The sequence below is a fragment of the Scardinius erythrophthalmus genome (genome assembly GCF_964197995.2).
Source record: "Scardinius erythrophthalmus genome assembly, chromosome: 24".
NCBI classification, from domain to species: domain Eukaryota; kingdom Metazoa; phylum Chordata; class Actinopteri; order Cypriniformes; family Leuciscidae; genus Scardinius; species Scardinius erythrophthalmus.
In genome coordinates this window covers 32561049-32587050 of record NC_138244.1, presented here as the reverse complement: position 1 = coordinate 32587050, position 26002 = coordinate 32561049, and the positions used below count along the sequence as shown (strand labels likewise).

Sequence of the window (26002 nt, the reverse complement as noted above, 5' to 3'; positions counted from 1 at the left end):
GGGTGGTTGCTAGGGTGTTTTGGGTGGTTGCTAAGATATTTTGGGTGGTTGCTAAGGTCTTTTGGGTGGTTGCTAGGCGGTTGCTAGGGTATTTTGGGTGGTTGCTAGGGTGTTCTGGGTGGTTGCTAGGGTGGTCTGGGTGGTTCCTAGGCGGTTGCTAGGGTATTTTGGGTGGTTGCTAGAGTGTTCTGGGTGGTTGTTAGGCAGTTGCTATGGTGTTCTGAGTGGTTGCTAGGGTGTCCTAAGGTATTTTGGGTGGTTGCTAGGGTGTTCTGGGTGGTTGTTAGGCAGTTGCTACGGTGTTCTGAGTGGTTGCTATGGTGTTGCTAGGGTGTTCTAAGGTATTTTGGGTGGTTGCTAGGGTGTTCTGGGTGGTTGTTAGGCAGTTGCTAGGGTGTTCTGAGTGGTTGCTATGGTGTTGCTAGGGTGTCCTAAGGTATTTTGGGTGGTTGCTAGGGTGTTCTGAGTGGTTGCTATGGTGTTCTAAGGTATTTTGGGTGGTTGCTAGGGTGTTCTGGGTGGTTGCTATGGTGTTGCTAGGGTGTTCTAAGGTATTTTGGGTGGTTGCTAGGGTGTTCTGGGTGGTTGTTAGGCAGTTGCTAGGGTGTTCTGAGTGGTTGCTATGGTGTTGCTAGGGTGTTCTAAGGTATTTTGGGTGGTTACTAGGGTGTTCTGAGTGGTTGCTATGGTGTTGCTAGGGTGTTCTAAGGTATTTTGGGTGGTTGCTAGGGTGTTCTGGGTGGTTGCTAGGCGGTTGCTAGGGTGTTCTGGGTGGTTGCTATGGTATTCAGGGCGGTTGATATGGTGTTACTAGGTGGTTGGTAGTTGTCACAGATGGTTACTATGGAGTTTTTATAGAGTTCTTAGCATGATCTTGGCATGATTTAACACTTAACTAATTGCTATTAGCATGTAGCTATTCACTGCTAGCATGTGTAGCATGTTGGAAGTGCTGTTTGCTAGCATGAGTCAAAAGAGCCAAAACTCATCTCTATATGATGTTCTGATACAGAGATATAGGTCTTGCAAAACAGTTGCTAGGGTACTCAAGTTTGGTTGCTATGGAGTTGCTTGGGAGCTGGAAGCATTAAACTTAAGAAGTTTAAAGTGGTTTGAAGTTTAAAGTAGTTTAAAGTAGTTTGAAGTTTATGATAGATATATAAATAAGTTAGATAGATACACACAAACACACACACACACACACACACACACACACACACACACACACACACACACACACACACACACACACTCACACAGACTACCTCACTCACACACTCACTCAGACACACACACACACACACTCAGAGTTTATGAGTTTAGAGTTTATAAGTTTAGAGTTTATAAGTGTACAAGTTTAGAGTTTATAAGTTTAAATGAGTTTAGAGTTCAGAGTTTATTAATTTATGAGTTTAAGAGTTCATAAGTCTATGAATTCATGAGTTTATTAGTTAATTAGTTATTAAATTTAAGTTAATTAGTTTATAAGTGTATGAGATTAGAGTTTATTAGTTTAAATGAGTTTCATTGGCTAATATATATAGAACGGCAGTTTGGTTTAGTCTTCAAGGTGTTTAGATTTGAATTTTTGTCGGTTTGAATTTTTTAGAACTCCCCAATGTAAGTCAATGGGAGTTTTTGAATGAGTTTTTTCGAGTTTTGATCGTCATTTTTAGGAAAACCGTAAGTCCGATCAGTCTGAAAAGATAGAGCATACCGAGTCAGATCAGTTTGAGTGTCTGAGCCGAGTTTGGAGTATATAGAGTTAAAGCTCTAAGAGGAGTTTGAGTTGTAAATTTTTAGGGTCAGAATAATAATAATAATAATAATAAGTTTAAATAGGATTTCAATATGTTGGCTCTCTCAAGCCAACTTAACTAGATGCGAAAGTTCGTCGAGACAAACTTTAAGTTGGCTTGAGAAAGTTTGGACCGGAAAGTTTTTTGCTAGGCGGTTGTTAGGATGTTATGGGTGGTCGCTATGATATTGCTAGGTGGTTGCTAAGGTATTCTGGGTGGTTGCTAGGCGGTTGCTAGGCGGTTCCTAGGGTGTTTTGGGTGGTTGCTAGGCGGTTGCTAGGGTCTTTTGTGTGGTTGCTAGGTGGTTGCTAGGGTGTTCTGGGTGGTTGCTAGGATATTTTTGGTGGTTGCTAGGGTCTTTTGGGTGGTTGCTAGGCGGTTGCTAGGGTCTTTTGGGTGGTTGCTAGGGTCTTTTGGGTGGTTGCTAGGGTCTTTTGGGTGGTTGCTAGGCGGTTGCTAGGGTATTTTGGGTGGTTACTAGGGTGTTCTGGGTGGTTGCTAAGCAGTTGCTAGGGTGTTATGGGTGGTTGCTAGGGTGTTTTGGGTGGTTGCTAAGATATTTTGGGTGGTTGCTAGGGTCTTTTGGGTGGTTGCTAGGCAGTTGCTAGGGTATTTTGGGTGGTTGCTAGGGTGTTCTGGGTGGTTGCTAGGCGGTTGCTAGGGTATTTTGGGTGGTTGCTAGGGTGTTCTGGGTGGTTGCTAGGCGGTTGCTAGGGTCTTTTGGGTGGTTGCTAGGGTCTTTTGGGTGGTTGCTAGGCGGTTGCTAGGGTCTTTTGGGTGGTTGCTAGGGTCTTTTGGGTGGTTGCTACGGTGTTCTGGGTGGTTGCTAGGGTCTTTTGGGTGGTTGCTAGGCGGTTGCTAGGGTGTTCTGGGGGGTTGCTATGGTATTCAGGGCGGTTGATATGGTGTTACTAGGTGGTTGGTAGTTATCACAGATGGTTACTATGGAGTTTTTATAGAGTTCTTAGCATGATCTTGGCATGATTTAACACTTAACTAATCGCTATTAGCATGTAGCTATTCACTGCTAGCATATGTAGCATGTTGGAAGTGCTGTTTGCTAGCATGAGTCAAAAGAGCCAAACCTCATCTCTATACGATGTTCTGATACAGAGATATAGGTCTTGCAAAACGGTTGCTAGGGTACTCAAGTTTGGTTGCTATGGAGTTGCTTGGGAGCTGGGAGCTTTAAACTTAAGAAGTTTAAATTGGTTTGAAGTTTAAAGTAGTTTAAAGTAGTTTGAAGTTTATGATAGATATATAAATAAGTTAGATAGATACAAACAAACACACACACACACACACACACACACACACACACACACACACACACACACACAGACTACCTCGCTCACACACTCACTCAGACACACACACACACACACACACACACACACACACACACACACACACACACACACTCAGAGTTTATGAGTTTAGAGTTTATAAGTGTACAAGTTTTTGAGTTTAGAGTTTATAAGTTTAAATGAGTTTAGAGTTCAGAATTTATTAATTTATGAGTTTAAGAGTTCATAAGTCTATGAATTCATGAGTTTATTAGTTAATTAGTTATTAAATTTAAGTTAATTAGTTTATAAGTGTATGAGATTAGAGTTTATTAGTTTAAATGAGTTTCATTGGCTAATATATATAGAATGGCAGTTTGAATTAGTTTTCAAGGGATTTAGATTTAAATTTTTGTCGGTTGGTGAGTTTGAATTTTTTTAGAATGCCCAATGTTAAGTCAATGGGAGTTTTTCCGAGTTTTGATCATCATTTTTAGGAAAACCGTAAGTCCGATCAGTCTGAAAAGATAGAGCACACCGAGTCAGATCTGTTTGAGTGTCTGAGCCGATTTTGGAGTATGTAGAGTTAAAGCTCTAGGAGGAGTTTGAGTCAGATTTTTTAGTAAGAAGAATAATAATAATAATAATAATAATAATAAGTTTAAATAGGATTTCAATATGTTGGCTCTCTCAAGCCAACTTAACTAGATGCGAAAGTTCGTCGAGACAAACTTTAAGTTGGCTTGAGAAAGTTTGGACCGGAAAGTTTTTTGCTAGGCGGTTGTTAGGATGTTATGGGTGGTCACTATGGTGTTGCTAGGCGGTTGCTAAGGTATTCTGGGTGGTTGCTAGGCGGTTGCTAGGGTATTTTGGGTGGTTGCTAGGGTGTTTTGGGTGGTTGCTAGGCGGTTGCTAGGGTCTTTTGTGTGGTTGCTAGGTGGTTGCTAGGGTGTTCTGGGTGGTTGCTAGGATATTTTTGGTGGTTGCTAGGGTCTTTTGGGTGGTTGCTAGGCGGTTGCTAGGGTCTTTTGGGTGGTTGCTAGGGTCTTTTGGGTGGTTGCTAGGCGGTTGCTAGGATATTTTGGGTGGTTGCTAGGGTCTTTTGGGTGGTTGCTAGGCGGTTGCTAGGGTGTTTTGGGTGGTTCCTAGGCGGTTGCTAGGGTCTTTTGGGCGGTTGCTAGGGTCTTTTGGGTGGTTGCTAGGGTGTTCTGGGTGGTTGCTAGGCGTTGCTAGGGTCTTTTGGGTGGTTGCTAGGATATTCTGGGTAGTTGCTAGGCGGTTGCTAGGATATTTCTGATGGTTGCTAGGGTCTTTTGGGTGGTTGCTAGGCGGTTGCTAGGGTATTTTCGGTGGTTGCTAGGGGCTTTTGGGTGGTTGCTAGGCAGTTGCTAGGGTATTTTGGGTGGTTGCTAGGGTGTTCTGGGTGGTTGCTAGGCAGTTGCTAGGGTGTTCTGGGTGGTTGCTATGGTGTTGCTAGGCGGTTGCTAAGGTATTCTGGGTGGTTGCTAGGGTGTTCTGGGTGGTTGCTAGGATGGTCTGGGTGGTTGCTAGGCGGTTGCTAGGATATTTTGGGTGGTTGCTAGGGTCTTTTTGGGTGGTTGCTAGGCGGTTGCTAGGGTATTTTAGGTGGTTGCTAGGGTGTTCTGGGTGGTTGCTAGGTGGTTGCTAGGGTGTCCTGGGTGGTTGCTATGGAGATTTTAGGCCATTACTTATTGGCTGCTCGATAATATAAATCCTCTGAGGGAGAGAGAGAGGGAGAGAAACGCAGGGGTGTCAGGCCCTTTGTGTCTGTGTGTGTGAAAACGTCGGTTTGGATTTGAATTTTTTTAGAATGCCCAATGTTAAGTCAATGGGAGTTTTTCCGAGTTTTGATCGTCATTTTTAGGAAAACCGTAAGTCCGATCAGTCTGAAAAGATAGAGCACACCGAGTCAGATCTGTTTGAGTGTCTGAGCCGATTTTGGAGTATGTAGAGTTAAAGCTCTAGGAGGAGTTTGAGTCAGATTTTTTAGTAAGAAGAATAATAATAATAACTAGATGCGAAAGTTCGTTGAGACAAACTTTAAGTTGGCTTGAGAAAGTTTGGAGCAGAACGTTTTTTTGCTAGGCGGTTGCTAAGATGTTATGGGTGGTTGCTTTGGTGTTGCTAGGGTATTTTGGGCGGTTGCTAGGGTGTTCTGGGTGGTTGCTAGGTGGTTGCTAGGGTGTCCTGGGTGGTTGCTAGGGTCTTTTGGGTGGTTGCTAGGCGGTTGCTAGGATATTTTCGGTGGTTGCTAGGGTCTTTTGGGTGGTTGCTAGGCGGTTGCTAGGGTATTTTGGGTGGTTGCTAGGATATTTTTGGTGGTTGCTAGGGTCTTTTGGGTGGTTGCTAGGCGGTTGCTAGGGTGTTTTGGGTGGTTGCTAGGATATTTTGGGTGGTTGCTAGGGTCTTTTGGGTGGTTGCTAGGGTGTTTTGGGTGGTTGCTAGGGTCTTTTGGGTGGTTGCTAGGGTCTTTTGGGTGGTTGCTAGGGTATTTTGTGTGGTTGCTAGGGTGTTCTGGGTGGTTGCTAGGCGGTTGCTAGGGTGTTCTGAGTGGTTGCTAGGGTCTTTTGGGTGGTTGCTAGGCGGTTGCTAGGGTGTTTTGGGTGGTTGCTAGGATATTTTGGGTGGTTGCTAGGGTCTTTTGGGTGGTTGCTAGGGTCTTTTGGGTGGTTGCTAGGGTGTTTTGGGTGGTTGCTAGGGTATTTTGGGTGGTTGCTAGGCGGTTGCTATGGTGTTCTGGGTGGTTGCTAGGGTCTTTTGGGTGGTTGCTAGGCGGTTGCTAGGGTGTTTTGGGTGGTTGCTAGGATATTTTGGGTGGTTGCTAGGGTCTTTTGGGTGGTTGCTAGGCGGTTGCTAGGGTGTTTTGGGTGGTTGCTAGGATATTTTGGGTGGTTGCTAGGGTCTTTTGGGTGGTTGCTAGGCGGTTGCTAGGGTGTTTTGGGTGGTTGCTAGGATATTTTGGGTGGTTGCTAGGGTCTTTTGGGTGGTTGCTAGGGTGTTTTGGGTGGTTGCTAGGGTCTTTTGGGTGGTTGCTAGGGTATTTTGGGTGGTTGCTAGGGTGTTCTGGGTGGTTGCTAGGCGGTTGCTAGGGTGTTCTGGGTGGTTGCTAGGGTCTTTTGGGTGGTTGCTAGGCGGTTGCTAGGGTGTTTTGGGTGGTTGCTAGGATATTTTGGGTGGTTGCTAGGGTCTTTTGGGTGGTTGCTAGGGTCTTTTGGGTGGTTGCTAGGGTGTTTTGGGTGGTTGCTAGGGTATTTTGGGTGGTTGCTAGGGTGTTCTGGGTGGTTGCTAGGCGGTTGCTAGGGTGTTCTGGGTGGTTGCTAGGGTCTTTTGGGTGGTTGCTAGGCGGTTGCTAGGGTGTTTTGGGTGGTTGCTAGGATATTTTGGGTGGTTGCTAGGGTCTTTTGGGTGGTTGCTAGGCGGTTGCTAGGGTGTTTTGGGTGGTTGCTAGGATATTTTGGGTGGTTGCGAGGGTCTTTTGGGTGGTTGCTAGGGTGTTCTGGGTGGTTGCTAGGCGGTTGCTAGGGTGTTCTGGGTGGTTGCTATGGTATTCAGGGCAGTTGATATGGTGTTACTAGGTGGTTGGTAGTTGTCACAGATGGTTACTATGGAGTTTTTATAGAGTTCTTAGCATGATCTTGGCATGATTTAACACTTAACTAATTGCTATTAGCATGTAGCTATTCACTGCTAACATGTGTAGCATGTTGGAAGTGCTGTTTGCTAGCATGAGTCAAAAGAGCCAAAACTCATCTCTATACGATGTTCTGATACAGAGATATAGGTCTTGCAAAACAGTTGCTAGGGTACTCAAGTTTGGTTGCTATGGAGTTGCTTGGGAGCTGGAAGCATTAAACTTAAGAAGTTTAAAGTGGTTTGAAGTTTACAGTAGTTTAAAGTAGTTTGAAGTTTATGATAGATATATAAATAAGTTAGATAGACACACACACACACACACACACACACACACACACACACACACACTCACTCAGACTACCTCGCTCACACACTCACTCAGACACACACACACACACACACACACTCACTCAGACACACACACACACACACACACACTCAGAGTTTATGAGTTTAGAGTTTATAAGTGTACGAGTTTTTGAGTTTAGAGTTTATAAGTTTAAATGAGTTTAGAGTTCAGAGTTTATTAATTTATGAGTTTAAGAGTTCATAAGTCTATGAATTCATGAGTTTATTAGTTAATTAGTTATTAAATTTAAGTTAATTAGTTTATAAGTGTATGAGATTAGAGTTTATTAGTTTAAATGAGTTTCATTGGCTGATATATATAGAACGGCAGTTTGGTTTAGTCTTCAAGGTGTTTAGATTTGAATTTTTGTCGGTTGGTGAGTTTGAATCTGGATTTGAATTTTTTAGAACTCCCCAATGTAAGTCAATGGGAGTTTTTCCGAGTTTTGATCGTCATTTGTAGGAAAACCGTAAGTCCGATCAGTCTGAAAAGATAGAGCACACCGAGTCAGATCTGTTTGAGTGTCTGAGCCGATTTTGGAGTATGTAGAGTTAAAGCTCTAGGAGGAGTTTGAGTCAGATTTTTTAGTAAGAAGAATAATAATAATAACTAGATGCGAAAGTTCGTCGAGACAAACTTTAAGTTGGCTTGAGAAAGTTTGGACCAGAACGTTTTTTTGCTAGGCGGTTGCTAGGATGTTATGGGTGGTCGCTATGGTGTTGCTAGGCGGTTGCTAGGGTCTTTTGGGTGGTTGCTAGGGGGTTGCTAGGGTATTCTGGGTGGTTGCTAGGGTGTTTTGGGTGGTTGCTAGGCGGTTGCTAGGGTGTTTTGGGTGGTTGCTAGGCGGTTGCTAGGGTTTTTGGGTGGTTGCTAGGGTATTCTGGGTGGTTGCTACTGTGTTTTGGGTGGTTGCTATGGTGTTTTGGGTGGTTGCTAGGGTGTTTTGGGTAGTTGCTAGGGTGTTTTGGGTGGTTGCTAGGGTGTTTTGGGTGGTTGCTAGGCGGTTGCTAGGATATTTTGGGTGGTTGCTAGGGTCTTTTGGGTGGTTGCTAGGCGGTTGCTAGGGTCTTTTGGGTGGTTGCTAGGCGGTTGCTAGGGTCTTTTGGGTGGTTGCTAGGCGGTTGCTAGGATATTTTGGGTGGTTGCTAGGGTCTTTTGGGTGGTTGCTAGGCGGTTGCTAGGGTGTTTTGGGTGGTTGCTAGGCGGTTGCTAGGGTCTTTTGGGCGGTTGCTAGGGTCTTTTGGGTGGTTGCTAGGATATTCTGGGTAGTTGCTAGGCGGTTGCTAGGATATTTCTGATGGTTGCTAGGGTCTTTTGGGTGGTTGCTAGGCGGTTGCTAGGGTATTTTCGGTGGTTGCTAGGGGCTTTTGGGTGGTTGCTAGGCAGTTGCTAGGGTATTTTGGGTGGTTGCTAGGGTGTTCTGGGTGGTTGCTAGGCAGTTGTTAGGGTGTTCTGGGTGGTTGCTATGGTGTTGCTAGGCGGTTGCTAAGGTACTCTGGGTGGTTGCTAGGGTGTTCTGGGTGGTTGCTAGGATGGTCTGGGTGGTTGCTAGGCGGTTGCTAGGATATTTTGGGTGGTTGCTAGGGTCTTTTTGCTACTGTGTTTTGGGTGGTTGCTACGGTGTTTTGGGTGGTTGCTAGGGTGTTTTGGGTAGTTGCTAGGGTGTTTTGGGTGGTTGCTAGGGTGTTTTGGGTGGTTGCTAGGCGGTTGCTAGGATATTTTGGGTGGTTGCTAGGGTCTTTTGGGTGGTTGCTAGGCGGTTGCTAGGGTCTTTTTGGGTGGTTGCTAGGCGGTTGCTAGGGTATTTTAGGTGGTTGCTAGGGTGTTCTAGGTGGTTGCTAGGTGGTTGCTAGGGTGTCCTGGGTGGTTGCTATGGAGATTTTAGGCCATTACTTATTGGCTGCTCGATAATATAAATCCTCTGAGGGAGAGAGAGAGGGAGAGAAACGCAGGGGTGTCAGGCCCTTTGTGTCTGTGTGTGTGAAAACGTCGGTTTGGATTTGAATTTTTTTAGAATGCCCAATGTTAAGTCAATGGGAGTTTTTCCGAGTTTTGATCGTCATTTTTAGGAAAACCGTAAGTCCGATAAGTCTGAAAAGATAGAGCACACCGAGTCAGATCTGTTTGAGTGTCTGAGCCGATTTTGGAGTATGTAGAGTTAAAGCTCTAGGAGGAGTTTGAGTCAGATTTTTTAGTAAGAAGAATAATAATAATAACTAGATGCGAAAGTTCGTCGAGACAAACTTTAAGTTGGCTTGAGAAAGTTTGGACCGGAACGTTTTTTGCTAGGCGGTTGTTAGGATGTTATGGGTGGTCGCTATGGTGTTGCTAGGCGGTTGCTACGGTATTCTGGGTGGTTGCTAGGCGGTTGCTAGGGTATTTTGGGTGGTTGCTAGGGTGTTTTGGGTGGTTGCTAGGCGGTTGCCAGGGTCTTTTGTGTGGTTGCTAGGCGGTTGCTAGGGTGTTCTGGGTGGTTGCTAGGATATTTTGGGTGGTTGCTAGGGTCTTTTGGGTGGTTGCTAGGGTATTTTGGGTGGTTGCTAGGCGGTTGCTAGGGTGTTTTGGGTGGTTGCTAGGCGGTTTTGGGTGGTTGCTAGGCGGTTGCTAGGGTATTTTGGGTGGTTGCTAGGGTGTTCTGGGTGGTTGCTAGGCAGTTGCTAGGGTGTTATGGGTGGTTGCTATGGTGTTGCTAGGCGTTGCTAAGGTATTCTGGGTGGTTGCTAGGTGGTGGCCAGGGTGTTCTGGGTGGTTGCTAGGCTGTTTTGGGTGGTTGCTAGGGTATTCTGGGTGGTTGCTAGGGTCTTTTGGGTGGTTGCTAGGGTCTTTTGGGTGGTTGCTAGGCGGTTGCTAGGGTCTTTTGGGTGGTTGCTAGGGTCTTTTGGGTGGTTGCTAGGCGGTTGCTAGGGTCTTTTGGGTGGTTGCTAGGGTCTTTTGGGTGGTTGCTACGGTGTTCTGGGTGGTTGCTAGGGTCTTTTGGGTGGTTGCTAGGCGGTTGCTAGGGTGTTCTGGGGGGTTGCTATGGTATTCAGGGCGGTTGATATGGTGTTACTAGGTGGTTGGTAGTTATCACAGATGGTTACTATGGAGTTTTTATAGAGTTCTTAGCATGATCTTGGCATGATTTAACACTTAACTAATCGCTATTAGCATGTAGCTATTCACTGCTAGCATATGTAGCATGTTGGAAGTGCTGTTTGCTAGCATGAGTCAAAAGAGCCAAACCTCATCTCTATACGATGTTCTGATACAGAGATATAGGTCTTGCAAAACGGTTGCTAGGGTACTCAAGTTTGGTTGCTATGGAGTTGCTTGGGAGCTGGGAGCTTTAAACTTAAGAAGTTTAAATTGGTTTGAAGTTTAAAGTAGTTTAAAGTAGTTTGAAGTTTATGATAGATATATAAATAAGTTAGATAGATACAAACAAACACACACACACACACACACACACACACACACACACACACACACACAGACTACCTCGCTCACACACTCACTCAGACACACACACACACACACACACACACACACACACACTCAGAGTTTATGAGTTTAGAGTTTATAAGTGTACAAGTTTTTGAGTTTAGAGTTTATAAGTTTAAATGAGTTTAGAGTTCAGAATTTATTAATTTATGAGTTTAAGAGTTCATAAGTCTATGAATTCATGAGTTTATTAGTTAATTAGTTATTAAATTTAAGTTAATTAGTTTATAAGTGTATGAGATTAGAGTTTATTAGTTTAAATGAGTTTCATTGGCTAATATATATAGAATGGCAGTTTGAATTAGTTTTCAAGGGATTTAGATTTAAATTTTTGTCGGTTGGTGAGTTTGAATTTTTTTAGAATGCCCAATGTTAAGTCAATGGGAGTTTTTCCGAGTTTTGATCGTCATTTTTAGGAAAACCGTAAGTCCGATCAGTCTGAAAAGATAGAGCACACCGAGTCAGATCTGTTTGAGTGTCTGAGCCGATTTTGGAGTATGTAGAGTTAAAGCTCTAGGAGGAGTTTGAGTCAGATTTTTTAGTAAGAAGAATAATAATAATAATAATAATAATAAGTTTAAATAGGATTTCAATATGTTGGCTCTCTCAAGCCAACTTAACTAGATGCGAAAGTTCGTCGAGACAAACTTTAAGTTGGCTTGAGAAAGTTTGGAGCAGAACGTTTTTTGCTAGGCGGTTGCTAGGATGTTATGGGTGGTTGCTAGGGTATTTTGGGCGGTTGCTAGGGTGTTCTGGGTGGTTGCTAGGTGGTTGCTAGGGTGTCCTGGGTGGTTGCTAAGGTCTTTTGGGTGGTTGCTAGGGTATTTTGGGTGGTTGCTAGGGTGTTCTGGGTGGTTGCTAGGCGGTTGCTAGGGTTTTCTGGGTGGTTGCTAGGCTGTTTTGGGTGGTTGCTAGGGTATTCTGGGTGGTTGCTAGGCGGTTGCTAGGATATTTCTGATGGTTGCTAGGGTCTTTGGGGTGGTTGCTAGGCGGTTGCTAGGATATTTTGGGTGGTTGCTAGGCGGTTGCTAGGATATTTTAGGTGGTTGCTAGGGTCTTTTGGGTGGTTGCTAGGCAGTTGCTAGGGTCTTTTGGGTGGTTGCTAGGGTCTTTTGGGTGGTTGCTAGGCGGTTGCTAGGGTGTTTTGGGTGGTTGCTAGGGTCTTTTGGGTGGTTGCTAGGCAGTTGCTAGGGTGTTTTGAGTGGTTGCTAGGATATTTTGGGTGGTTGCTAGGGTGTTTTGGGTGGTTGCTAGGGTCTTTTGGGTGGTTGCTAGGGTGTTTTGGGTGGTTGCTAGGATGTTTTGGGTGGTTGCTAGGGTCTTTTGGGTGTTTGCTAGGCGGTTGCTAGGGTGTTTTGGGTGGTTGCTAGGGTCTTTTGGGTGGTTGCTAGGCAGTTGCTAGGGTGTTTTGGGTGGTTGCTAGGGTCTTTTGGGTGGTTGCTAGGCAGTTGCTAGGGTGTTTTGGGTGGTTGCTAGGGTATTTTGGGTGGTTGCTAGGGTGTTTTGGGTGGTTGCTAGGGTCTTTTGGGTGGTTGCTAGGGTGTTTTGGGTGGTTGCTAGGATGTTTTGGGTGGTTGCTAGGGTCTTTTGGGTGTTTGCTAGGCAGTTGCTAGGGTGTTTTGAGTGGTTGCTAGGATATTTTAGGTGGTTGCTAGGGTCTTTTGGGTGGTTGCTAGGCGGTTGCTAGGGTCTTTTGGGTGGTTGCTAGGATCTTTTGGGTGGTTGCTAGGCGGTTGCTAGGGTGTTTTGGGTGGTTGCTAGGATATTTTGGGTGGTTGCTAGGGTCTTTTGGGTGATTGCTAGGGTATTTTGGGTGGTTGCTAGGGTGTTCTGGGTGGTTGCTAGGGTCTTTTGGGTGGTTGCTAGGGTGTTCTGGGTGGTTGCTAGGCGGTTGCTAGGGTTTTCTGGGTGGTTGCTAGGCTGTTTTGGGTGGTTGCTAGGGTATTCTGGGTGGTTGCTAGGCGGTTGCTAGGATATTTCTGATGGTTGCTAGGGTCTTTGGGGTGGTTGCTAGGCGGTTGCTAGGATATTTTGGGTGGTTGCTAGGCGGTTGCTAGGATATTTTAGGTGGTTGCTAGGGTCTTTTGGGTGGTTGCTAGGCAGTTGCTAGGGTCTTTTGGGTGGTTGCTAGGGTCTTTTGGGTGGTTGCTAGGCGGTTGCTAGGGTGTTTTGGGTGGTTGCTAGGATGTTTTGGGTGGTTGCTAGGGTCTCTTGGGTGGTTGCTAGGCAGTTGCTAGGGTGTTTTGAGTGGTTGCTAGGATGTTTTGGGTGGTTGCTAGGGTCTTTTGGGTGGTTGCTAGGCGGTTGCTAGGATATTTTAGGTGGTTGCTAGGGTCTTTTGGGTGGTTGCTAGGCGGTTTCTAGGGTCTTTTGGGTGGTTGCTAGGGTCTTTTGGGTGGTTGCTAGGTGGTTGCTAGGGTGTTTTGGGTGGTTGCTAGGGTATTTTGGGTGGTTGCTAGGGTGTTCTGGGTGGTTGCTAGGTTGTTGCTAGGGTGTTTTGGGTGGTTGCTAGGATATTTTGGGTGGTTGCTAGGGTCTTTTGGGTGGTTGCTAGGGTGTTCTGGGTGGTTGCTAGGCGGTTGCTAGGGTGTTATGGGTGGTTGCTATGGTGTTGCTAGGCGGTTGCTAAGGTATTCAGGGCGGTTGATATGGTGTTACTAGGTGGCTGGTAGTTGTCACAGATGGTTACTATGGAGTTTTTAGAGAGTTCTTAGCATGATCTTGGCATGATTTAACACTTAACTAATCACTATTAGCATGTAGCTATTCACTGCTAGCATGTGTAGTATGTTGGAAGTGCTGTTTGCTAGCATGAGTCAAAAGAGCCAAACCTCATCTCTATACGATGTTCTGATACAGAGATATAGGTCTTACAAAACGGTTGCTAGGGTACTCGAGTTTGGTTGCTATGGAGTTGCTTGGGAGCTGGAAGCTTTAAACTTAAGAAGTTTAAAGTGGTTTGAAGTTTAAAGTAGTTTGAAGTTTATGACAGATAGATAAATAAGTTGGATAGATAGACAGACACACACACACACACACACACACACACATACACACACACACACACACACACACACTAACTCGCTCACACACTCACTCAGACACACACACTCAAGAGTTTATGAGTTTAGAGTTTATAAGTGTATAAATTGATGAGTTTATAAGTGTAAGAGTTTTTGAGTTTAGAGTTTATAAGTTTAAATGAGTTTAAGAGTTCAGAGTTTATAAGTTTAAATGAGTTTAAGAGTTCAGAGTTTATTAATTTATGAGTTTAAGAGTTCATAAGTCTATGAATTCATGAGTTTATAAGTTAATTAGTTTATAAGTGTTTATAGTTTAGAGTTTATTAGTTTAAATGAGTCTCAATGGCTCATATAGTATATAGAACGGCAGTTTGGTTTAGTCTTCAAGGTGTTTAGATTTAAATTTTTGTCGGTTTGAATTTTTTAGAACTCCCCAATGTAAGTCAATGGGAGTTTTTGAATGAGTTTTTTCGAGTTTTGATCGTCATTTGTAGGAAAACCGTAAGTCCGATCAGTCTGAAAAGATAGAGCACACCGAGTCAGATCAGTTTGAGTGTCTGAGCCGAGTTTGGAGTATGTAGAGTTAAAGCTCTAAGAGGAGTTTGAGTTGTAAATTTTTAGGGTCAGAATAATAATAATAATAATAAGTTTAAATAGGATTTCAATATGTTGGCTCTCTCAAGCCAACTTAACTAGATGCGAAAGTTCGTCGAGACAAACTTTAAGTTGGCTTGAGAAAGTTTGGACCAGAACGTTTTTTTGCTAGGCGGTTGCTAGGATGTTATGGGTGGTCGCTATGGTGTTGCTAGGCGGTTGCTAGGGTATTTTGGGTGGTTTTTAGGGTATTCTGGGTGGTTGCTAGGGTGTTTTGGGTGGTTGCTAGGCGGTTGCTAGGGTGTTTTGGGTGGTTGCTAGGCGGTTGCTAGGGTTTTTGGGTGGTTGCTAGGGTATTCTGGGTGGTTGCTACTGTGTTTTGGGTGGTTGCTACGGTGTTTTGGGTGGTTGCTAGGGTGTTTTGGGTGTTTTGGGTAGTTGCTAGGGTGTTTTGGGTGGTTGCTAGGGTGTTTTGGGTGGTTGCTAGGCGGTTGCTAGGATATTTTGGGTGGTTGCTAGGGTCTTTTGGGTGGTTGCTAGGGTCTTTTGGGTGGTTGCTAGGATATTTTGGGTGGTTGCTAGGGTCTTCTGGGTGGTTGCTAGGCGGTTGCTAGGGTATTTTGGGTGGTTGCTAGGGTGTTTTGGGTGGTTGCTAGGCGGTTGCTAGGATATTTTGAGTGGTTGCTAGGGTGTTTTGGGTGGTTGCTAGGCGGTTGCTAGGGTATTTTGGGTGGTTGCTAGGGTGTTTTGGGTGGTTGCTAGGCGGTTGCTAGGGTATTCTGGGTGGTTGCTAGGGTGTTTTGGGTGGTTGTTAGGGTATTCTGGGTGGTTGCTAGGGTGTTTTGGGTGGTTGCTAGGGTGTTTTGGGTGGTTGCTAGGCGGTTGCTAGGGTATTCTGGGTGGTTGCTAGGGTGTTTTGGGTGGTTGCTAGGGTATTCTGGGTGGTTGCTAGGGTGTTTTGGGTGGTTGCTAGGGTGTTTTGGGTGGTTGCTAGGCGGTTGCTAGGATATTTTGGGTGGTTGCTAGGGTCTTTTGGGTGGTTGCTAGGCGGTTGCTAGGGTCTTTTGGGTGGTTGCTAGGGTCTTCTGGGTGGTTGCTAGGCGGTTGCTAGGGTATTTTGGGTGGTTGCTAGGGTGTTTTGGGTGGTTGCTAGGCGGTTGCTAGGGTATTCTGGGTGGTTGCTAGGGTGTTTTAGGTGGTTGCTAGGGTCTTTTGGGTGGTTGCTAGGCAGTTGCTAGGGTTTTTGGGTGGTTGCTAGGGTATTCTGGGTGGTTGCTAGGGTGTTTTGGGTGGTTGCTAGGGTGTTTTGGGTGGTTGCTAGGCGGTTGCTAGGGTCTTATGGGTGGTTGCTAGGCTGTTCTGGGTGGTTGATAGGCGGTTGCTAGGGTGTTATGGGTGGTTGTTATGGTGTTGCTAGGCGGTTGCTAAGGTATTCAGGGCGGTTGATATGGTGTTAATAGGTGGCTGGTAGTTGTCACAGATGGTTACTATGAAGTTTTTATAGAGTTCTTAGCATGATCTTGGCATGATTTAACACTTAACTAATCACTATTAGCATGTAGCTATTCACTGCTAGCATGTGTAGTATGTTGGAAGTGCTGTTTGCTAGCATGAGTCAAAAGAGCCAAACCTCATCTCTATACGATGTTCTGATACAGAGATATAGGTCTTACAAAACGGTTGCTAGGGTACTCGAGTTTGGTTGCTATGGAGTTGCTTGGGAGCTGGAAGATTTAAACTTAAGAAGTTTATAGTGGTTTTAAGTTTACAGTAGTTTACAGTAGTTTGAAGTTTGACAGATAGATAAATAAGTTAGATAGACACACACACACACACACAAACACACACACACACACACAGACACAAACACACACACACACTAACTCGCTCACACACTCACTCATAAACTCAGTGTGTGTGTCTGAGTTTAGAGTTTATAAGTGTATAAATTGATGAGTTTATAAGTGTATGAGTTCTTGAGTTTTGAGTTTATAAGTTTAAATCAGTTTAGAGTTTATAAGTTTAAATGAGATTAAGAGTTCAGAGTTTATTAATTTATGAGTTTAAGAGTTCATAAGTTTATGAATTCATGAGTTTATAAGTTAATTAGTTTATAAGTGTTTATAGTTTAGAGTTTATTAGTTTAAATGAGTCTCATTGGCTCATATAGTATATAGAACGGCAGTTTGGTTTAGTCTTCAAGGTGTTTAGATTTAAATTTTTGTCGGTTTGAATTTTTTAGAACTCCCCAATGTAAGTCAATGGGAGTTTTTGAATGAGTTTTTTCGAGTTTTGATCGTCATTTGTAGGAAAACCGTAAGTCCGATCAGTCTGAAAAGATATAGCATACCGAGTCAGATCAGTTTGAGTGTCTGAGCCGAGTTTGGAGTATGTAGAGTTAAAGCTCTAGGAGGAGTTTGATATAGATTTTTTTAGGGTCAGAAGAATAATAATAATAAGTTTAAATAGGATTTCAATATGTTGGCTTTCTCAAGCCAACTTAATAATAATAAGTTTAAATAGGATTTCAATATGTTGGCTCTCTCAAGCCAACTTAACTAGATGCGAAAGTTCGTCGAGACAAACTTTAAGTTGGCTTGAGAAAGTTTGGACCGGAACGTTTTTTGCTAGGCGGTTGTTAGGATGTTATGGGTGGTCGCTATGGTGTTGCTAGGCGGTTGCTACGGTATTCTGGGTGGTTGCTGGGCGGTTGCTAGGGTATTTTGGGTGGTTGCTAGGGTGTTTTGGGTGGTTGCTAGGGTGTTTTGGGTGGTTGCTAGGCGGTTGCCAGGGTCTTTTGTGTGGTTGCTAGGCGGTTGCTAGGGTGTTCTGGGTGGTTGCTAGGATATTTTGGGTGGTTGCTAGGGTCTTTTGGGTGGTTGCTAGGGTATTTTGGGTGGTTGCTAGGCGGTTGCTAGGGTGTTTTGGGTGGTTGCTAGGCGGTTTTGGGTGGTTGCTAGGCGGTTGCTAGGGTATTTTGGGTGGTTGCTAGGGTGTTCTGGGTGGTTGCTAGGCAGTTGCTAGGGTGTTATGGGTGGTTGCTATGGTGTTGCTAGGCGTTGCTAAGGTATTCTGGGTGGTTGCTAGGTGGTGGCCAGGGTGTTCTGGGTGGTTGCTAGGCTGTTTTGGGTGGTTGCTAGGGTATTCTGGGTGGTTGCTAGGGTCTTTTGGGTGGTTGCTAGGGTCTTTTGGGTGGTTGCTAGGCGGTTGCTAGGGTCTTTTGGGTGGTTGCTAGGGTCTTTTGGGTGGTTGCTAGGCGGTTGCTAGGGTCTTTTGGGTGGTTGCTAGGGTCTTTTGGGTGGTTGCTACGGTGTTCTGGGTGGTTGCTAGGGTCTTTTGGGTGGTTGCTAGGCGGTTGCTAGGGTGTTCTGGGGGGTTGCTATGGTATTCAGGGCGGTTGATATGGTGTTACTAGGTGGTTGGTAGTTATCACAGATGGTTACTATGGAGTTTTTATAGAGTTCTTAGCATGATCTTGGCATGATTTAACACTTAACTAATCGCTATTAGCATGTAGCTATTCACTGCTAGCATATGTAGCATGTTGGAAGTGCTGTTTGCTAGCATGAGTCAAAAGAGCCAAACCTCATCTCTATACGATGTTCTGATACAGAGATATAGGTCTTGCAAAACGGTTGTTAGGGTACTCAAGTTTGGTTGCTATGGAGTTGCTTGGGAGCTGGGAGCTTTAAACTTAAGAAGTTTAAATTGGTTTGAAGTTTAAAGTAGTTTAAAGTAGTTTGAAGTTTATGATAGATATATAAATAAGTTAGATAGATACAAACAAACACACACACACACACACACACACACACACACACACACACACACAGACTACCTCGCTCACACACTCACTCAGACACACACACACACACACACACACACACACACACACACACTCAGAGTTTATGAGTTTAGAGTTTATAAGTGTACAAGTTTTTGAGTTTAGAGTTTATAAGTTTAAATGAGTTTAGAGTTCAGAATTTATTAATTTATGAGTTTAAGAGTTCATAAGTCTATGAATTCATGAGTTTATTAGTTAATTAGTTATTAAATTTAAGTTAATTAGTTTATAAGTGTATGAGATTAGAGTTTATTAGTTTAAATGAGTTTCATTGGCTAATATATATAGAATGGCAGTTTGAATTAGTTTTCAAGGGATTTAGATTTAAATTTTTGTCGGTTGGTGAGTTTGAATTTTTTTAGAATGCCCAATGTTAAGTCAATGGGAGTTTTTCCGAGTTTTGATCGTCATTTTTAGGAAAACCGTAAGTCCGATCAGTCTGAAAAGATAGAGCACACCGAGTCAGATCTGTTTGAGTGTCTGAGCCGATTTTGGAGTATGTAGAGTTAAAGCTCTAGGAGGAGTTTGAGTCAGATTTTTTAGTAAGAAGAATAATAATAATAACTAGATGCGAAAGTTCGTCGAGACAAACTTTAAGTTGGCTTGAGAAAGTTTGGAGCAGAAACTTTTTTGCTAGGTGGTTGCTAGGATGTTATGGGTGGATGCTATGGTGTTGCTAGGGTATTTTGGGCGGTTGCTAGGGTGTTCTGGGTGGTTGCTAGGCGGTTGCTAGGGTGTTATGAGTGGTTACTAGGATGTTTTGGGTGGTTGCTAGGGTGTTGCTAGGGTATTTTGGGTGGTTACTAGGGTGTTCTAGGTGGTTGCTAGGCGGTTGCTAGGATATTTTGGGTGGTTGCTAGGGTCTTTTGGGTGGTTGCTAGGCGGTTGCTAGGGTATTTTAGGTGGTTGCTAGGATATTTTGGGTGGTTGCTAGGTGGTTGCTAGGGTGTCCTGGGTGGTTGCTAAGGTCTTTTGGGTGGTTGCTAGGCAGTTGCTAGGGTTTTCTGGGTGGTTGCTAGGCTGTTTTGGGTGGTTGCTAGGCGGTTGCTAGGATATTTCTGATGGTTGCTAGGGTCTTTTGGGTGGTTGCTAGGCGGTTGCTAGGATTTTTTGGGTGGTTGCTAGGGTCTTTTGGGTGGTTGCTAGGCGGTTGCTAGGGTATTTTAGGTGGTTGCTAGGATCTTTTGGGTGGTTGCTAGGCGGTTGCTAGGGTCTTTTGGGTGGTTGCTAGGATATTTTAGGTGGTTGCTAGGCAGTTGCTAGGGTTTTCTGGGTGGTTGCTAGGATATTTCTGATGGTTGCTAGGGTCTTTTGGGTGGTTGCTAGGCGGTTGCTAGGATTTTTTGGGTGGTTGCTAGGGTCTTTTGGGTGGTTGCTAGGCGGTTGCTAGGGTATTTTAGGTGGTTGCTAGGGTCTTTTGGGTGGTTGCTAGGCGGTTGCTAGGGTCTTTTGGGTGGTTGCTAGGATATTTTAGGTGGTTGCTAGGGTCTTTTGGGTGGTTGCTAGGCGGTTGCTAGGGTCTTTTGGGTGGTTGCTAGGCGGTTGCTAGGGTGTTTTGGGTGGTTGCTAGGATGTTTTGGGTGGTTGCTAGGGTCTTTTGGGTGGTTGCTAGGCGGTTGCTAGGGTGTTTTGGGTGGTTGCTAGGATATTTTGGGTGGTTGCTAGGGTCTTTTGGGTGGTTGGTAGGCGATTGCTAGGGTGTTTTGGGTGGTTGCTAGGATATTTTGGGTGGTTGCTAGGGTGTTTTGGGTGGTTGCTAGGCGGTTGTTAGGGTGTTTTGGGTGGTTGCTAGGGTATTTTGGGTGGTTGCTAGGGTCTTTTGGGTGGTTGCTAGGCGGTTGCTAGGGTCTTTTGGGTGGTTGCTAGGCGGTTGCTAGGTCTTTTGGGTGGTTGCTAGGATATTTTGGGTGGTTGCTAGGGTCTTTTGGGTGGTTGCTAGGGTGTTCTGGGTGGTTGCTAGGCGGTTGGTAGGGTGTTCTGGGTGGTTGCTAGGGTCTTTTGGGTAGTTGCTAGGCGGTTGCTAGGATATTTTGGGTAGTTGCTAGGGTCTTTTGGGTGGTTGCTAGGATATTTTCGGTGGTTGCTAGGGTCTTTTGGGTGGTTGCTAGGCGGTTGCTAGGGTATTTTGGGTGGTTGCTAGGATATTTTTAGTGGTTGCTAGGGTCTTTTGGGTGGTTGCTAGGATATTTTGGGTGGTTGCTAGGTGGTTGCTAGGGTCTTTTGGGTGGTTGCTAGGTGGTTGCTAGGGTGTTATGGGTGGTTGCTAGGTGTTGCTAGGCGGTTGCTAAGGTATTCAGGGTGGTTGATATGGTGTTACTAGGTGGCTGGTAGTTGTCAGAGATGGTTACTATGGAGTTTTTATAGAGTTCTTAGCATGATCTTGGCATGATTTAACACTTAACTAATCACTATTAGCATGTAGCTATTCACTGCTAGCATGTGTAGTTTGTTGGAAGTGATGTTTGCTAGCATGAGTCAAAAGAGCCAAACCTCATCTCTATACGATGTTCTGATACAGATATATAGGTCTTACAAAACGGTTGCTAGGGTACTCGAGTTTGGTTGCTATGGAGTTGCTTGGGAGCTGGAAGATTTAAACTTAACAAGTTTATAGTGGTTTGAAGTTTACAGTAGTTTACAGTAGTTTGAAGTTTGACAGATAGATAAATAAGTTAGATAGACACACACACACACACACACACACACAAACAAACACACAAACACACACACACACACACACACCCACTAACTCGCTCACACACTCACTCATAAACTCAGTGTGTGTGTCTGAGTTTAGAGTTTATAAGTGTATAAATTGATGAGTTTATAAGTGTATGAGTTCTTGAGTTTTGAGTTTATAAGTTTAAATCAGTTTAGAGTTTATAAGTTTAAATGAGATTAAGAGTTCAGAGTTTATTAATTTATGAGTTTAAGAGTTCATAAGTTTATGAATTCATGAGTTTATAAGTTAATTAGTTTATAAGTGTTTATAGTTTAGAGTTTATTAGTTTAAATGAGTCTCAATGGCTCATATAGTATATAGAACGGCAGTTTGGTTTAGTCTTCAAGGTGTTTAGATTTAAATTTTTGTCGGTTTGAATTTTTTAGAACTCCCCAATGTAAGTCAATGGAGTTTTTGAATGAGTTTTTTCGAGTTTTGATCGTCATTTTTAGGAAAACCGTAAGTCCGATCAGTCTGAAAAGATATAGCATACCGAGTCAGATCAGTTTGAGTGTCTGAGCCGAGTTTGGAGTATGTAGGGTTAAAGCTCTAGGACGAGTTTGATATAGATTTTTTTAGGGTCAGAAGAATAATAATAATAAGTTTAAATAGGATTTCAATATGTTGGCTTTCTCAAGCCAACTTAATAATAATAATAATAAGTTTAAATAGGATTTCAATATGTTGGCTCTCTCAAGCCAACTTAATAATAATAAGTTTAAATAGGATTTCAATATGTTGGCTCTCTCAAGCCAACTTAATAATAATAATAAGTTTAAATAGGATTTCAATATGTTGGCTCTCTCAAGCCAACTTAATAATAATAAGTTTAAATAGGATTTCAATATGTTGGCTCTCTCAAGCCAACTTAATAATAATAAGTTTAAATAGGATTTCAATATGTTGGCTCTCTCAAGCCAACTTAATAAGGAGGATAGTTTACCTCATATTCCTCAGAAAGGAGGTAGTTGGAGTCTGCTCGAAGTTTAGTTAAATGGGACTCAAAAGTTGAGGTGCTGATGGGGCTGTATTTGGAAAAGACAACACTAGCTTACAATAGATAATGGATAACATAAATATAACTAAATCTAGCATAACGTAATGCTAAAAAGCTGATAAAGTTAATGCGGTGTGCTGTAACTATGAAGATGTGATGTGATGTGATGCAGTTCAGTACCTTGAGACACGCCGGTTCCTGAAAGAAGAATTCATGCTTTTAAGCTCAATCAATGTACAAACAATAGTATTTATAAAAGTATAATATGATTCTTCCTGATATAGAAAATATCTTTTTTAGAATGAAAATAAAAGAAAACTGCTAGTATAAGCTTTACTGGTGATATAAATGCGGTGGTTCGTACCCTCTGACATTGACGTGTGTTCCTGGAGATGGTCTTTCTCTTCTCAAACTCATTCTGACCACAGGCTCTTGTGCACTCCTGGATAAGACAAAAACCCAGCATCGCTGATTAATGACTTCCTGATACTTCAATTATACCTGAATACATGTTGCTCTGTTTCACAGCCGAAGTCAATACTAAGCCATTATAATCAGTGATGCTGTCTACACTGGATGAGACACGTCAAATCGCCGACAGTAAACTGATATTTCTGACGTACTCCAAGCGCTCGCGTTACTTCTGGTACGAAGGACGAATGGATTTGCACTGGACAGCTTGTATCTGTTGCAGCGGTGTACACATGTTGCAAGGCTGCGTTCAACTCCACTTTTGGACCATCTCCAACCATTGAGGAAAGTGTGATATTGTATATCAAGATGTTGGAAATATTTTGTGTACTGATATTGTAGCATCCATGATAACTCTGTGTTCTTCGTTCCAATAAAAAAGTAAAGGAGTGTTGCGGGTATGATGTCATTGATAGGTGACGTACGATCCGTGTCCTGGTTAAAACTGCTTATTTCTCTGGATTTAAACATTCTTGGAAACATTTGGGATAATGTAAAGTACACAAATCAGCAAAATATATAACATTGTTCTAGTGGTTTTCGGATATTTTAATCCAAAAATCTTTCATATTGTGCCTTTAGCTCATCACTGCTAATCCATCACTGATAGACCACCATCACTAACAAACCCGTATTTACTAAACCATCATCACAAACCCACCAGCTCCAACTCAAACTGGTCATCATAAACCCATCGTTACAAGTGCATCATTCATTGGACAAAAAGGAGAAAACATGACATAAGTTTGAAAGTTTTGTGATAGCATTGTCATTCTGAATTCTTTTGGTCACAATAATTGTGTAGTGAGATCTGATCCCACAAGCCCATCACTGTGATCACTACACCATCATCATCATCAGCCTCCAGTCAGAGCATCTGAGTGATGATGTATCATTGTTCAATGTTCACTGTATTGGAGTTTTAATAAAGCTGGACTCACATTTTGTGGGCTTTCTGCCTGCAGATCAGCAGGACGATTAACCCCACCATGGTGGCGATGAGGAAGAGTCCAGCGCTGACCCCTTCGATGACCCCACTCAGCGGCTCTGAACACACACACATGAGGAATTAACACACACGTCCGTCCGACCGATCGCCCTCAGCGTGGCCGAGCCGTGTGTAATACCTGCGTCTGTCACGAGGGGCTTGGACAGGAACGTATCCGTGAAGAGCGGAGAGAGGAACTCCTCGTGATCCTCATCAAAAAGTTTGGTAAACGCTCGAACGCTGAGTCTGAAGATCACGAGACAAACAGTTGAAGAGATCAACAATTACTCAAATATTAGTGTGAGCATTTAACCTTCACGTGTGTGACCAGCCTAGGATCATGTGTGTTAGAGGGAGGTTAGGTTAATCTATGGTCAGCACTAGCACTGGCCATCACCTGTATGAAGTCTTGGGCTTCAGTGGCCCATCGCAGAAGACCAGCTGATCCTGAGCTGCATCAGCCGATGGCTTCGGGTCACACCGTCCTCCCAGGCTCTCCATGCCCGATCCCAGACGGATCTGGAACTCCTGCGTGGAGCTCTGGCTCTCGTCGCAGTGGCTGCGGATGAAGTCGGTCTGGTACGCTCTGACAGAGCTGTTGGATCGGTAGTCCAGGTACGAGGGGAGAGGATGATGCTGGCTCGGCTGCTGGTTTTCACTGTCTGGATGCAACCAGAGAGAGGGATCATCGCATTACATGCTTGTGTTAAGAGACTGGCTAAGCTATCTGTGCATGATGCAAAAAAGATAAAGAAAGATGTCTCCCAACCATCAGACTCGGTGACGACGATGGTGAAGAACTTCACAGCGCCGTTGATATCACTGAACCAGCTGCAGTTGAACTGGAAGAAGATGGTGGACTTGGTGATCTGAACTGTGTTCTCCTCAACGCGAGTGGAGGGCAGAGGTGGACCTGAGAACACACGAACAAGCCTATCAGTGAACGCTCCTGTCAGGAATGATCGTTTATATCGAGTGAAAAGCCCAAACTCACGGTCTATCATCGTCACCACAGTCTCCACGACCGCCTCGCTGGTCATGCTGTCAGAGATGACCTTGACGGAGACCGTGTAGTGTTTATGAGGCTCCAGATCTTTGATCAGATAGACGGTGTTCTCCTTGAGCGTGCGCCGCGAGTACACCATCTTCTGCGAGTCCTTCCTGGAGCACTCGATGGTGTAGGAGTCGAAGTCCGCTTCTGGAGGAGTCCAGGAACAGCTGATGGCCGTGGAGTTCTGCGGACGGCAGTGCAGACCCTGGACACGCACGGGCCCTGGAGACAGCACACACACTACTGCTTTACCCACACACAACACACACACTACTGCTATACCCACACACAACACACACACTACTGCTATACCCACACACAACACACACACTACTGCTTTACCCACACACAACACACACACTACTGCTATACCCACACACAACACACACACTACTGCTATACCCACACACAACACACACACTACTGCTATACCCACACACAACACACACACTACTGCTTTACCCACACACAACACACACACTACTGCTTTACCCACACACAACACACACACTACTGCTTTACCCACAGACAACACACACACTACTGCTTTACCCACACACAACACACACACTACTGCTTTACCCACAGACAACACACACACTACTGCTTTACCCACACACAACACACACACTACTGCTTTACCCACACACAACACACACACTACTGCTTTACCCACACACAACACACACACTACTGCTTTACCCACACACAACACACACACTACTGCTTTACCCACAGACAACACACACACTACTGCTTTACCCACACACAACACACACACTACTGCTTTACCCACAGACAACACACACACTACTGCTTTACCCACACACAACACACACACTACTGCTTTACCCACACACAACACACACACTACTGCTTTACCCACACACAACACACACACTACTGCTTTACCCACAGACAACACACACACTACTGCTTTACCCACACACAACACACACACTACTGCTTTACCCACACACAACACACACACTACTGCTTTACCCACAGACAACACACACACTACTGCTTTACCCACACACAACACACACACTACTGCTTTACCCACACACAACACACACACTACTGCTTTACCCACAGACAACACACACACTACTGCTTTACCCACACACAACACACACACTACTGCTTTACCCACACACAACACACACACTACTGCTTTACCCACAGACAACACACACACTACTGCTTTACCCACACACAACACACACACTACTGCTTTACCCACACACAACACACACACTACTGCTTTACCCACAGACAACACACACACTACTGCTTTACCCACACACAACACACACACTACTGCTTTACCCACACACAACACACACACTACTGCTTTACCCACAGACAACACACACACTACTGCTTTACCCACACACAACACACACACTACTGCTTTACCCACACACAACACACACACTACTGCTTTACCCACACACAACACACACACTACTGCTTTACCCACACACAACACACACACTACTGCTTTACCCACACACAACACACACACTACTGCTTTACCCACACACAACACACACACTACTGCTTTACCCACACACAACACACACACTACTGCTTTACCCACAGACAACACACACACTACTGCTTTACCCACACACAACACACACACTACTGCTTTACCCACACACAACACACACACTACTGCTTTACCCACACACAACACACACACTACTGCTTTACCCACACACAACACACACACTAC

At 44.3% G+C, this 26002-nt stretch overlaps 1 protein-coding gene across 2 annotated transcripts in view; it reads right to left on the bottom strand.

Annotated features, from left to right (window-relative positions):
- The window catches only part of ptprbl (protein tyrosine phosphatase receptor type B, like), an 85661-nt gene that overhangs the window by 9863 nt on the left and 49796 nt on the right, over window positions 1-26002 (bottom strand). The window contains exons 17-24 of one of the 2 annotated variants that reach the window (XM_081356041.1): window positions 24202-24480; window positions 23977-24120; window positions 23605-23869; window positions 23347-23453; window positions 23161-23266; window positions 22113-22190; window positions 21929-21946; window positions 21695-21776 (exon numbers count right to left, since the gene is read on the bottom strand). In XM_081356041.1, coding sequence (XP_081212167.1) covers window positions 21695-21776; window positions 21929-21946; window positions 22113-22190; window positions 23161-23266; window positions 23347-23453; window positions 23605-23869; window positions 23977-24120; window positions 24202-24480 — 1079 coding nt within the window. Of the gene's footprint in view, window positions 1-21694; window positions 21777-21928; window positions 21947-22085; window positions 22191-23160; window positions 23267-23346; window positions 23454-23604; window positions 23870-23976; window positions 24121-24201; window positions 24481-26002 lie in introns of both variants that reach the window. The other variant, XM_081356040.1, reaches the window with a different exon arrangement.